Source organism: Pteropus alecto, unplaced genomic scaffold, assembly GCF_000325575.1.
Source record: "Pteropus alecto unplaced genomic scaffold, ASM32557v1 scaffold102, whole genome shotgun sequence".
Taxonomy (NCBI): Eukaryota; Metazoa; Chordata; class Mammalia; order Chiroptera; family Pteropodidae; genus Pteropus; species Pteropus alecto.
In genome coordinates, this window is record NW_006432224.1 from 1,825,202 (window position 1) to 1,838,453 (window position 13,252).

The following is a 13,252-nucleotide window of genomic DNA, read 5'->3' on the forward strand; positions in this document are numbered from 1 at the left end:
CCACTGCCCCCTGCTCCCCTGCCGCCCCCGTCCACCCAGCCTCGACTCCTTCAGGCGACAGTTTGAGTGAAGCATAGCCACCGCACAGGCAGGTGCACACATCCTGGACTGAACGCTTGTGTCCCCCGGAGTCACCTGTTGAAATCTGGTGCCCGAGGTGACGGTGCAGGTTCGCCTAGAACAGCGCAGTTTGATCCGCATGGTCCGGTCATACTTGGATTTCAAACATTCAAGACCTCGGCGTGGCCCGGGGCGTGGCGGGCCCTGGACACCGAGGGGGCCACCGGACACCGAGGGGCCTGCCGCCCTGTGGGCCTCGGCCTCCCCCGTGGAGCCAGGGGCTGGGCTCAGCGCCTGCTCTGGGCTCTCGCCCGCCTGCCTTCGGGGCTCACTGCAAGGGGACAGTCGGCTCCGGCTCTCAGGGCCTCTTGTTCCTGCCTCCGGGCAGTTTGGACGGTGGCAGCTCGTCAGGGTCACTGCGGGTGTGTGTGTCACTGTGTGTCTCTGTGCGCGTGCCCGTCGGCCTCCCGGGCTGCTGGTGCTGGCGGTGGGTGCACGGGCCCCGCTTTCCTCCCCGGTGGGGGGCTCACCCATCCACTGATTCCACGGCGTCTCCTGAGTGGGGATCACTCGTCCCCTGGCCTCGCAGAGTTCCAGCGAGGGCAGGCACACGATGACGGAGATGGGTGCAGGAAGCGTGTCACGCGTGAGGCGGCCGTGAGGGCCACGGAGGGACTCGGAGCGGGGAGGCCAGGTCGGGGTCTCAGGAGGGCGGTCGGGAGGGCGGCGGCCGAGCAGCAGCCCGAAGCGGGGGCGGGAGCCGTGTGGACAGCCGCGGGGGTGGCCCGTGCAGAGGCCTCGGGCGACACCCGCCTGGTGTGTTTGCGTCTCCTGCAAAGGCTCGTTTTGCGCATTCGGTAGGACTTCTCCCCCGTGGGCGGCAACGCGATTTTAAGGGCGCGAACCCCAGCGACAGCACGCTCTGCGGCGCCCGTAGCCTGTCGCTGCTTTGGAAGAACAGGCCGGGGACAAAGCTCGAAGGCCACTGCGTTTCCCGTCCGAGCGAGGGGACCCTGCGGCATCAGCGGCGCGGGCCGTCACCTCCGGCGGGGTTTGAGACACTGAAGGCGACACGGGACCGCGGGCCTCGCCTTGTCCTCCCCGTCTGTGCTGCTGGCCCCGGAACACGCAGGGAGGCCCACGGCAGCTTGGGACTCCGATCCCGGCGTGTTGGGGGGCCCCGCGGAGCCTGGGCCCCGAGCTGCCTCTGAGGGCGTGGCACAGGGAGCCGTCTGTCCCGCCGTGTTTCGGGGTGTGAGCCGTCGTCAGGGAGCGTTGGCGTGTGCGCCCCAATGACACCCCGTTTGTTTCTCTTCCGTTCCAGCTTCCGGGGGATCCCCGCGTTGCCGAACCCTGTGTGCACGAGCCCGCCACCGAGGCCAGCAGCGTCCCGCGCATGGCCCAGCGTCCTCTGGGGCCCCGAGACTCTGAGTGAGTAGGGCCCGTGGCGGCCTCCTCCGCGCCGAGCGGGAGCTGGCGGGCCAGCGACACCCTCATTCTCTCTCACGATGGCTCAAATGCCGCCATGCCATTTTCTGTTTTTACAAAGTCACCTTTGTTTTAAGGAGAAAGACTAGGGGCACTACAGGGCCTACCCAGGGGACAGAGGGCCACCCAGCAGACGCGACCCTGCCCCTCGCTCCGTTCAGACCCGCCACGTCCCTCTGTGCCACTCTGGTCCTCCAGTGCCATCGAGTTGCCTCCATGAGGGACACCCTTTCCGCCATGTGCCGATGGCCCTGGGCGTCCGGGGAGCGGGGCCAGCAGGGCCAGGCAGGACCTGGCGACAGCAGCTCTGCACCCCAGGCCGCTCGCCCTTGACCCCGGCGGCTGGTCCCGGGAGGAAGCAGGCATGCCCACCCCGCAGTCACTCCCCACCCCCCCGCACCCTCACCCCTTGGCACCCCTCACTCTGCTTTCCCTCTCTGTGGAGTTCCCTGGTCTGGATCTTTCCTGCAAACCAGAAATCGTGCGCCGCGTGACCGCCCGTGTCCGGCGGTGTTGACGAGGATGATGAGCACGCGGTCCACCGCGCTGGCACGGGCGGGCGCGGCATCCTTTTGCCGGGCTGCATACTATTCCGCCGTATTCTGCACACTTCTGGCGTGTCCGTCTGGGTGGTTTCTGTCTCCTGGTCACCGTGGACAATGCTGTTACGAGTGCGCGTGTACAAGGATGTGCTCGAACGCCCGATTTCACGTCCTCGCTGTCGACACCCGGGAGCGGAATTGCTGGGCCGCGCGGTCATTTCTGAGCGGCCGCCCCGCGTTTCCCGCACCGCGGCAGCACGCGCACCCGCGCCGGCGTGCGGGGGGCCTCCCGCGGCCCTCGACCTCGCCAGCTCTCGTCCTTTCTTTCTGTTTTAAAGACGTCATGGCCGGTCCTGTGGCTGTGAGGTGGCATCTTATTGTGCTTTGGATTTGCATTTCTCTAACAGCTGTGGGTTTTTTGTAGATTTTTTTTTTTTTTAATCAAGCTAAGGGTCTTCTCTATTCCTGACTTGGTGAGTGTTTGAGCAGGAGTGGGTGTTCGATTTTATCAAATGATTTTTCTGCATCAACGGATACGATTTTTCTTCTTTTAGTCTGTTCCGTGGTGGATTACACAGATCGATTTCTCTCACGTCGACCCAGCATCTCACCCCTGAAATAAATCCCATTTGGTGGTGACGTCTAATTCTTCTCATACACTGTCGGATTCCATTTGCTAATATTTTGTAAAGTATTTGAAGTGTTTATGAGAGAGATGGATCAATGGTTTTTTTTTTCTTGGGATGCCTTTGGTTTTGACATAAGGATAATTCTGGCTTCATAGAATGACATAAGAAATGCTCCTTCCTCTTCTCATTTCTGGAACGGAAGTTAAAGAATGGGTGTCATTTCTTTAAACATTTGGCAGAATTCGTGAGAAGCCATCTGGGCCTGGTGATTTCTTTTTAAGAGGTCGTTAATTATCGATTGAATACACGCAGCTATTTAACGTGTCTTTTTCTCCTCGTGTGAGTTCGGTAGTGTACATCTTTTAAGAAACTGGTCCATTTTATCTAAATTATCAAATTTGGGGCACAGAGTCGTTTGTAGCATTCCTTTATTATTCTTTTGACGTTCGTGGGGTCCGTACTTTCATTTCTGATATGAGTAATCTGTGTCTCCTTTTTCTTGGTTAGCTTAGCCAAAAAAACAAAAACAACAACAACGAAAAAACCCCACAAATTTTTAGTTCGTTGTTTTTCTCTGTTATTTTCCAGTTTTCAGTTACATTGATCTATGCCCTAATTTTTACTGCATTTCTTCTGCTTGCTTTAGGCTTAAATCGTTCTTCGTTTTATTTCCTAGGTTACTGACTGTAGCTCTTTCTTCTTCTCATGTACATTTAATGCTATAAATTTCCCCGTAGCCGCTGCTTTTGCTACATTTTGACAAACGGTATTATCGTTTTCATTTGATTTCCAAATCGAAACACAATTGGGGATTTCACTTACTTCCTGTTGCTGATTTTAGTTTAATTCCATTCTGGTCTGAGAAATACTTTGTAGGATCTTCGTTTCTTAAAAACTCGTTAAGGCAGCTCTCTGCCCCCTAACACGGTCTGTCTTGGTGCTGTAGTCTGAATGTTTGTGTCCCCAATTCATGCGCTGACATCATAACCCCCGAGGTGATGGGGTCAGGAGCCTTTGGGAGGTGACCAGGCCAAGCCCTCATGGGACTGGTGCCTGCCTTGTCTAAGTGGCCCCACGGAGCCCCCTCATCCCTTGTCCCTTCTGCCATGTGAGGACACAGTGAGAAGTCTAGACTTGCCGAGGTCCTCACCCGACCGTGCTGGCACCCTGATCTCGGACGCCCGGCCCCCAGAACTGGAGAAGAAGCCCCCCAGACCGTGGTATTTCGTTATGAGAAAGAGCCCGAATGGACTAAGACACGTGGCGAATGTTCCACACAAGCTTGCTCGAGAAGAATGTGTATTTCGCTCTCGTGAGCTGGAATGTTCTGCAGATGTCACTTAGATCCTGTCGATCGGTAGTGCCGATCGCGTGAACTCTGCTGGCTGGTTTTCTGCCTGCTCGTTCTGGCGGTTGCCACGGGGATGTGCACGTCGCCGGTCGCGACGGTGGCCCCGTCTGTCCCTCCTCCCTCCTGTCACTTTGGCCTCGTGTGTTTGCACAGTCCTGTCAGGAGCGTGGCCGCGATCTCTTCCCCGAGAATCGAACTGAGCTGCGTCTCACGCCACCCACGGCCCCTCTTTCTCCATGATAACGCTCCTGTTCTAAAGTCCGCTTTGTCCGAAATCAGCACTGGGACCCTAACATCCTTCTCCATCGCTTCATTTTGAGCCCGTCAGAGTCTTCCTATGGCAAACGGGTTTCTTGTGGACGGCGTGTAGCTGGGTCTTGTCGTTTCATCCACTCCAACGACCGGCCTTTGAATCGGTTTCTTTAGACCCTGCGCATCGAAGATGGTGACCGTGGTCCGTCCCCCGCTTATTCGGTTTCACTTTCTGTGATTTCGGTTACCTGCGGTCAACTGTGGTCTGAATGTATGAAATGGAACATTCCAGATATCCACAGTCTACAAGTTCCCTGTTGCTCACTGCTCCGAGCAGAGCGGTGAACTCTCCTGCCACCTGCTCCTTCCCGCCTGGGGCGCGACTCGTCCTTGGTCCAGTGCGCCCGCGCCCTGGCCGCTCCCGCCGCTAGTCACTCAGCAGCCACCTCTGCGGAGGGCGAGTCCCACCACTGCAGTGGTCACGTTCGGGTAATCCCCGTTTTACTTCACAGTGCCGCGTTCTCGTAACTTCTATTACGATACATTGTTAACCTTGTTCCGTTTTATTACTGGTCATTCTTGTTTTTCCCGTTATTCTTACGGTGTCTCGTTTATAAATGAAACTTAATCACAGGGGAAATTTAGTTCATACCGAGTTTGAGACTCCGCGTGGTTTCGTGCGTCCTCCGGGAGTCGGCACAGAACCCTGTAGACGGGGGGGAAACTGAATCGTGTAGTTAGCTTAGTATCAGACTTTAACTAACCGTCCCTTATTCTTGCCACGAGCTTCTTTTTCTCGCGTCTCTGGTTTTCACTGAGCATCTTATGTCGTTATATATCTCCTCTCGGCTTGTCATTTGTACCTCTTTTAAAATTTTTTCACCTAAGAGTTTACAATATACGTTTTAAAAGACTCCGATAACACCGAATGTGCTTCTTCTCGTTTAGTGCAAGTACCTTAAGACAGAGTAGTCCCGACTCTCCCCTCCTGTCCCTGTGACAATGCTGGCATGCGTCCCACTTGTCCGTAAGCTGTGACAGCAAAACGCATCGTTCCTATTGTTGCTTTAAATAAATAATTACTTTTTTAGACCAAATGAAAGTAAGAAAAATAAAAGATTTGGTTTTACCTTCATTTATTCCTTCCTGGACATTCTTCCTTTATGTAGATTCAAGTTTCCAACCTTCTGCATGAAGAAAATACTTTTAACATTTCTTTCGGGCCGTGTCTGCTGGTGAGGCATTCCCTGAGTTTTTGTCTGAGAAAGTATTTCTCCTTCACTTTTGAGGGATAATTTTGCTGGGGATACAATTCTAGGTTGACGTGTTTTTCTTTTCAAACCTGAAAGATTTTCTTCTACCGTCTTCTTGCTTACATGTTTTTTGGGGGGGGAGAAGTCTGCTGACATTCTTTCCTTTATAAAATTCTTTTCTGAAGTTTTCAGAAAATTCTTTTCTGTGCCTCTATAGAAAAAATGTTTCTGGTTTCTTTCATGATTTTCTTTTCGGTTTCCTGCAGTTCGAGTATGATACGTAGCGTTTCTTTCTTTTAACTTTAAAAACGTGTTTAGCGTTTATTCTGTATAGTTTTTGGAGCTTTTTGGATCTGTGGTTTCGTGACTGTCATTAATTTTGGAAACACGTTGGCCATTTATCGCCTCAAATATGTGTTTTCTCCGTCGCTCTCTTGTGCCTTTTGGTGTTCCGATGACACGCGTGCTCCGTCCTCGAGATCGTCCCGCAGTTCCCGAATGCTCGTCCCCTCCCCCCGCCCCCTTACTCTTTCTTCCCTGGCATTCCATTTGGGGACGTCGCCACCGAAACGCCTGCGGGCTCACTGCTTTCCTCCTCAGCCGTGTTCAGTCCGCTGATGTGCATTTTTCATGTCTGTCACAAGTCTTTTTTCTTTTTAATTTCTAAGATCTCTTTTTGACGCTTTAGAGTTTTCATCTCTCTGTTTATATTATTCATCTGTTCTCGCACGTCTTCCATTTTTCTCGTTGTAGCCCTTAACGTATTAATTCTAGGAGTTTTAAATTCATTCTGATCATTCCGAAATCTGTGTCACTTCCGAGTCTGGTTACGGTGCTTGCTTTTTCTCTTAAGAATGTGTTGTTGTTGTTTTTAATTTTACTTATTTTGTAATTTGCCTTCAACATGCTCTATAAGAGTTGTTGTTGAAAGCCGGGCACGTTATACTGGAAAATAGGAACCGAGGTCATAAGCCTTGACCGCGAGGATTTATGTACATCTCATTAGCAGGTGCGCTGCGTGTCAGTGTGGTGTCACTGGAGGCGCCACAGAGACTTCAGACTCCTCCGCTGTCCTTGGTTCTGCCTCTCCTCTGACTTGGGGCTCCCCTCGGCCCTCCTCGTCAGAGTCTGCATCTTCCAGCTCTCCCGGCTGCAGCTCTCCTGGCCGCTGGAGCCGGGCTGGGGAGGGGGCTGGCGTGGGGGAGGGGAAGCATCCCACAGTCCCCTGGTGACATCCCTGTCTTTCGGTGGGTCTGTGTTCCCAGGCCGTGACGTTCACAAGGGTTTCTTCTCGTACAGCCTCTCCAACCCCCTTCTTGAGACAGGAAGGTGCGAGGGGTTCAGTGGGAGGGGTGGCCTTCCCGGAGCTCGGGGACGAGGCTCTGGTCAAGCCCTCCCCTAGACAGGGGTCTTCGTTGTGGACAAGGCTCCGGGCGTGCGTCACAGTGGTTACGTTCCCTCCCTCTGCCACGGCCAAGGGCAGACGTTTCCTGGCCCTTCGGGTTCCGGGGCTGGGGCCAGTCTGCAAACTCAGCTCATTGAAAAGTCATTGATTTTCAGTTTGTCCAGCTGCTGCTTCTGGGGAGGACGGGCGCGGTGGCCTCCAAGCTCCATACACGTTGGCGCCGAAACCCAGCGCTTCCCCCGCTCCGATGGCCCCGCGCCTTGTCGCCCCCCGGGGTCCATCACCCCCTGGGGTTACGTCCTCTTCTCGATGCCTGTCATCCCTGTTAGAGCATAACCTCCGAGGCTCTGGGCCTTCGCCGGTCTGTTCCCCCTCGTCCCCTCACCCTGAAGAGTGCCCGGCACATTCCAAACGGGTAAACCGAGGCAGTGGGTAACGGGGCCGAGCCACCCGGCTGCTACCGTGTAGGTTTTCACTGCGGTTTCAGTGATATTGAAGCACAGACGGGCGGGACTGTGAGTAGGAGGTTCACAGATGTCCTCACTGGAGCGGGGGACTAGCCCGCAGCCCCCGCTCGAGACGCGGGACCACGGCCGCTCGCCTCTCCCGGTGTGGGCGTCTGGCTGGGTGGGCGGCAGGTGGCCTTTCCCGCGGTCGCTCCTGAATTGCCACCCGTTGTGTCCTCTTACTGGGGACGGACCTTCGTCCCCACCCCCTTCCCTGCATGCCCGGCGCTTTGCTTCTGGATGGCGACAGGGGGCCTTGTGCACGCGGAGAAGAACAGAGTCAGCCCCGTCCGCCTCGCCTACTTGGCGATCCAGCTCTGACACCGCTTCTCGGGAACAGATTTTTAAACCGTCGCCATCTGTTCTGCTCTTAATGACAAGTTTAACAAATATTATTTCCCTCATTCCATCAAGGAGGGGGGCGAATGCGTATTCCCAGAGACCGCAGCTCGCGCGTGGGGACGCGTGGCACGGCCGCCCCCGCACTGAGCATGGAGTTGCTTCTGCCCGCATCGAAGTGGCGGAACAGGCCGGTTGACACAGAAGCCCAGCGGTCACGTCCCCTGCGCCTGTCCGAGGCCCCGGCCCCGTGTCGCCAGCCCGGGGTGGTGGCGGGCTGGCTGGCGGGCGGGCGTGCGTCGTGGGCCTGCCGCTGCGGGGGCGCGTGGGGAGCCGCCAGCTGTCACTGTCCACCCTCAGGAGGCTGTGAGGTTGGCACAGGCTGGCATCGAGCTGGTGGCGCTGACCACCGAGCATGGGACTGAACGCGCAGCTCCCGAGTCTGGGGCAGACCGTGCGTCCCACCCAGCGGGCGGGTGTGGACCGCGTTGTCTGTGGCTCTAAACCGGGTTTGGGCCACACGCTGAACAGAAAGCACAGGGTGCGTGTGGCCCCTGTGCTGTGGGGCTGGAGGACACCAGGCTGGACCCGACTGGAGAAGGGTGTGCTGTGTCACATACCCGCCGTGTGGCCGCGCTGGTGTCCCCGAGACATCACGGCCGGTGCCACTGTGCCCACGACATCGAGTCACCTGGGCCGAGTAAGGGACGGGTGAGAAATGGCTTTATCGTCACCCCCGCCGTCTCTCCGAAGCTGCCTCCAGGCGGCTCCTGCAGCTCTCGCGGTTCTCAGGTGCTGGAATGTTCTCCGGTTACCCTCAGTCCCGGGAGCAGCCTCATTTCAGCAGTACGACGGCCGGAGCCCGCCCCGTCTCGGCCGCTGGCAGGGCGGGGAGGGCCGTGCGTGTCCGCTCCTCGTGCCTCTGTCCCTGCTGGCCCAGCTCGGGCCCCGGGGGTTGGGGTGTCTGGGAAGGGGGCGGTCCTACCACTCAGGGTCCAGCAGGTGTCGCATCTCGGCCGCACCCTCGAGGGCCAGCTTTGTGGGTCTCTCAGAGACGCTTCTTTGGCAACTTGCAACTCATGTCCATGACCCGCGGGACGTGCCCGTGACGGTGCCCTCTGTCCCTGGAGTCGTGTCCCCCCGGACCCCTTGGGCGTCCTCCACCGACTGACATCCCCTCCCACCGGGAAACTCTCCTTCCTCCTTTTCAGGGCAGACTCTGGCCTTGGCCTTGGCCTTGGCCTTGGCCTCCTGCCCAGGGATTCTCACGAGACCCGGCTCCAGCCCCCCGGCCCTGGGGACGCTCCAGGGGTCAGACGGAGCCACCCGCCCCTCCTGATGGGTCACGGCCATCCAAAGAAAGCCCCTTCTCGTGTGGGCCGGGACATGGGAAGACTGGAGTGGGGTGCGGTGGGGTGTCAGTCGGAGGACGACGTGGTGTGCCTGCCTTTCCTGCCAGTTCTCGGGCAGCAGGACGGGTCACGCTGGACGTCCTGTCCCTCGTCCTGGCTTCCTGGGAGAGCCAGCCTCACGGCGGTCATTCTGGGGCTCCTGGACTTTCAAGGAGACCCAGAATGGGCGGTTGCAGGGGGGCGGCTGGCTAAAGGCCACCGTGTGTCGGAGGCGGTGCCTCCGTCCAGTGGAGCAGGCTGACGAGGGGCGGCCTTGCCTCGTTGCCCCCTGTCCACCGGGTCCTAGGGCCGGTGCCGTGGGTCCAAATTATCGCCACACTCAGCCAGGCAGCGCTGCTCCTTCTGGACGTGAGCGGAGAAACACTGCCATTCTGCGAAGCTGGAAAATGACCATTTCCAGAATGTGGCGGGGGGTTCTAGCATTTCAGGAGCTGTTCGTCTCAGTGAGGGTCCAGAGTGCTCGTTTCCAGGAGTTCGGTGGCCTCTAGGGTTAACTAGGAAATTGTTCTCTGCGTTGGCTCGGAGATGGGAAGCTTTATGTTTATTCAAATTAGCAGTAATTTAAAATTACAATTTTAGTCTTAATTGTATGTACTTGGGGATCCCACTTAAGTCCCTGGAAATAATTGCAGAGTAATATTTTGGGACGTTACATGGAAATGCACAGATGTCAGAGTGGATAGGTCCCCAGGCGTGAGCCTCAGCCCCGGTGGAGAGGGCGTCCGGGACAGCAGGCGCCCCATCCGCCCGGCCAGGCTCCGGGCGGGGCCGCAGGCGAAGCCCCTTCGCATGACATCCAGCCCTCCTTCCCCGATCTGCTCGGCCAGGTCCTAGGGAGCAAAGGCCACCTAGTGGCCAGGGCACTGCCTGAGCGGGTGTCAGTCGGTGTCTGCTTCCGGCGAGGCGTCTGTGGGAACGGGGACGTCACCGCGGTGCCACAGGCTCCGGAATCGGAGCTGGCCGTGGGGCCTCAGGCTCCCGGCCGTTCCCACACCTGGAGCTCCTGACGCACCTGCGCAGCCCGGACCACGGGCTGCCGGCTTCTGCACCCCGTGTGAGCACACGCTGCACTGGAGCTTTGGGGGTGCTGGGGGCACCGCCCACTGAAGAGGGGTTTAACATCTGAGGGCGGCCCTCCCCGGGGTCACCCCAGAGGGGCTCAGAGGGCTCTCCCTGCTCATGCACAGGATGTGGGTGCCTGCCAGCCACTGGGCAGCCGCTTGACCAACGTGCACTGGGGCCTGCTGGCCCAGGGCAGTGTCCTCAGGGGCCTCGCCGCCGCCCAGCTGTCAGTCCCGGGGCAGTCCGTGCTGTCCACTGCCCCCCGAACCCCATCCCGCAGAGCAGCTGGGCAGGGGCAGCTCAGGGCGAAGGGAGCCCCTCGGACCCTCTGCAAGCAGGACCTGCTGGCTGCTTCTGGTGTCTTCCCTGGCCCCGGCCTGGGCAGGGATGCTGTCCAGGGTCCGAAGCCCAGTGAGCCGGGCAGGGCGTCGGGGGTGGGCCTGGGCCCTGCCTCAGGCTGAGGTCAGCATTCTCCCAAGGACAGTTTAAAAGTGAGAGTGTGGGGACAGCTGTGGAGCAGGACACCCCCACCCTGACCGGCAGAGAGCGGGCCTGTGACAGACCAGTGGGTGGGCCGGGTCGGGCACAGCCGCGAGGGCAGTGCTCAGGCTCTGCAGGCCTGGCGTGGCCTCACGGTCATCCTGGGCTTCACGGCACACTCTGTCCTGCAGGGCAGGTAGAGCAGGAGGGGCGTTGTCGCCGGGTGGGGGTCGGCTAGGATGCCAGGGCTTCCTGTCTCCTCCCCCGTCCGCGTGGGCTCGGGCAGGACGGGCGGCGTCTCGGGACGTGTTGAGATGGCCGCGTTCAGGTGTGCCGCCCTCCACGGGACAGCTGACCCCTGGCGACCTGCCACGGCCGAATTCACGCGTCACTGGACGTGTCCGGTGTGGGGCAGGGCTGGACGGAGGGCCCGCGATTCTGCCGACTGGTGCGGTGACCGTCACCCTCAGAGTGAGGGCCTCCTCCGGGTCTGCAGTCGGGGCCTTCACCCTGGCCCCCCCGCCGGAGCAAAGTCAGGTCGCTTCTTGCCCCGTCTGCTTCAGTGTCCTCAGAAGCCCAGGAACTGCCTGGCCTCTGTGAGTTTCCACCCAGGAGGGTCCCTCCGTGCACGTGGCCACCGACGGGCGGGCCTGGCTTCCTGCAGAGAGAGCCAGACCGGGGCACAGCCACCTCGCCCTCCAGGCCTGCCACCCACGGTTGACTCGGTACCTGGGGCCATCCCGACACCACTTATCTGTGTTTGTCACACTGACTACAACCTACAAATCAGAGGTCTCTTCCAGACCTTTCCGTTGTAAACCACAGTCAAAAATACACGTTATTCAGTCGCCCGCTGGGACGTGTGCCCTTGGTGGGTCTCTAACAAGTTTCAGGAACCGACGCTCGCGCTCCTTAGCGGTGACGCCTTCTGCAGAGTGTGCTGCTTCGTTTCTAACTCCTGGTTGCTGCCCAGCGGCGACCTTCGTGCTCTGCCTGTGGGTCCCCAGCGGTCTGTGAATGTGGCTCTCTCCACCGTACCTGTCGCCTTACAGATGAGATACACCTGAGCCACGGGGGCCGTGGGCCTCGCCAAGGTCACACTGAACTTGCCACCGCGCCAAGGTACAGCCCTGCCCTCTGGCTCCCGTCCTGTGGCTTTTTTAGGCTCATAATTAATGTTAACGATTGTGCCGTTGTGGCTTATTGAAATTACCCCAGAAGGAATATCGGTTCTATTAAAGAAATTGTATTATCGTTGCTCACTTGCTCGATTCACGGAAATGCATCTTTTGTGGGACGATTTCGCCTGGGTAATTGAGAGGGTCTAAGAAGCTGATTTTATAGTCGAGGATTTAATGTAGATAACAACGAAGTTAAATTAAAAGGCTGGTTCCATCTGCAGGAGCTTTCGAGTGATTTAGATTAGAAAGGGTGTCAGCCAAGCACCACCCAGGTGCCGAGGGAGGCCTTCGCGGAATCAGGGCCAGCTCCAAGGGGCACCCCGGGCAGGGCAGCGGGCTTGGGCAGGGCCACAGTCCCATCCCACTAGGTGTGGTTGGGTCGGAACCGGCCCTGGGTGTCGGGTTGGTCTGTCTTCCATCTACTTGCTGCTCCAGGCCGTGGACCAGCCCGGAGCCGGGAGAGGTGCAGGGCGCGGGCTGCTCACCGGCCGGGGCTCAGCCCGCACGTCAGCCCGGCGCAGGGCTCCGCGCGCGGCTCGGTCGGGCGGCTCTGGTCCGCGCCTTTGGGTTTCCAGCCTTTTATCATCGGGCCGGTTGCCCTTAGCAACCAGGAGTTAATAGGGTTTAGTTACCTGCTCGGGGCAGCACGCGAGGTACTAGGATGACACAGGTCCTGGCAGAGCTCTCCCCGCCCTCTGGGGACTTAATGCCACGCGGGAGGGAGGGGCGCGGTGCACAGCCATGATCACCATGATCACGGTGCTTCAGAGCGTCGGAGAGCTGTGGGTTCAGATGCATGAAGGGAGGACAGGAGGGCGGTGGGGCCCCAGGGACTCCATGCGGAAAGGGGCGGGGCTCCCCGGGGGGGGCGGTGTCAGGGGACATAAGTGGTGGCAGGACACGGCCAGATTTGGGGATGGCTTTAAATCACAGTATGAGAGATTTAGATTTTATCCAGCGGGTCATGGGAGCTACTGGATAATAAAAACACGTCCCCATCTTTAGAAATCGTGGTCTGTCTCGGTCCGTTTGGCGGGGTGACTGATAAGCAGCCCACGTGGATCCCGCACGGTTCTGGTGGCCGGACGTCCGGGATCTCGGTGCCGGAAGATGCACTTTACTGACGGCTTCCCAGTTGTCGCTGTGTCCTCGTGCTGGAAGGGGGAGGGGCCCTCGGGGTCCCCTGTATAAGGACCCAGATTCCATTCGCAAGGGTCCAGCGCTCATGACCTAGCCACCTGCCAGAGATCCCACCTACTCACACCCTCGCACTGCGGATTGGGGTTTCAGCG

At 58.4% G+C, this 13,252-nt stretch overlaps 1 protein-coding gene across 1 annotated transcript in view; it reads left to right on the forward strand.

The window, feature by feature from the left end:
• Positions 1-13,252, forward strand: part of LOC107195332 — a 51,900-nt gene that overhangs the window by 3,178 nt on the left and 35,470 nt on the right. The window contains exon 3 of the mRNA XM_025043522.1: positions 1,385-1,491. Within this exon, the coding sequence (XP_024899290.1) occupies positions 1,385-1,491 (107 nt within the window). The remainder of the gene's footprint in view (positions 1-1,384; positions 1,492-13,252) is intronic.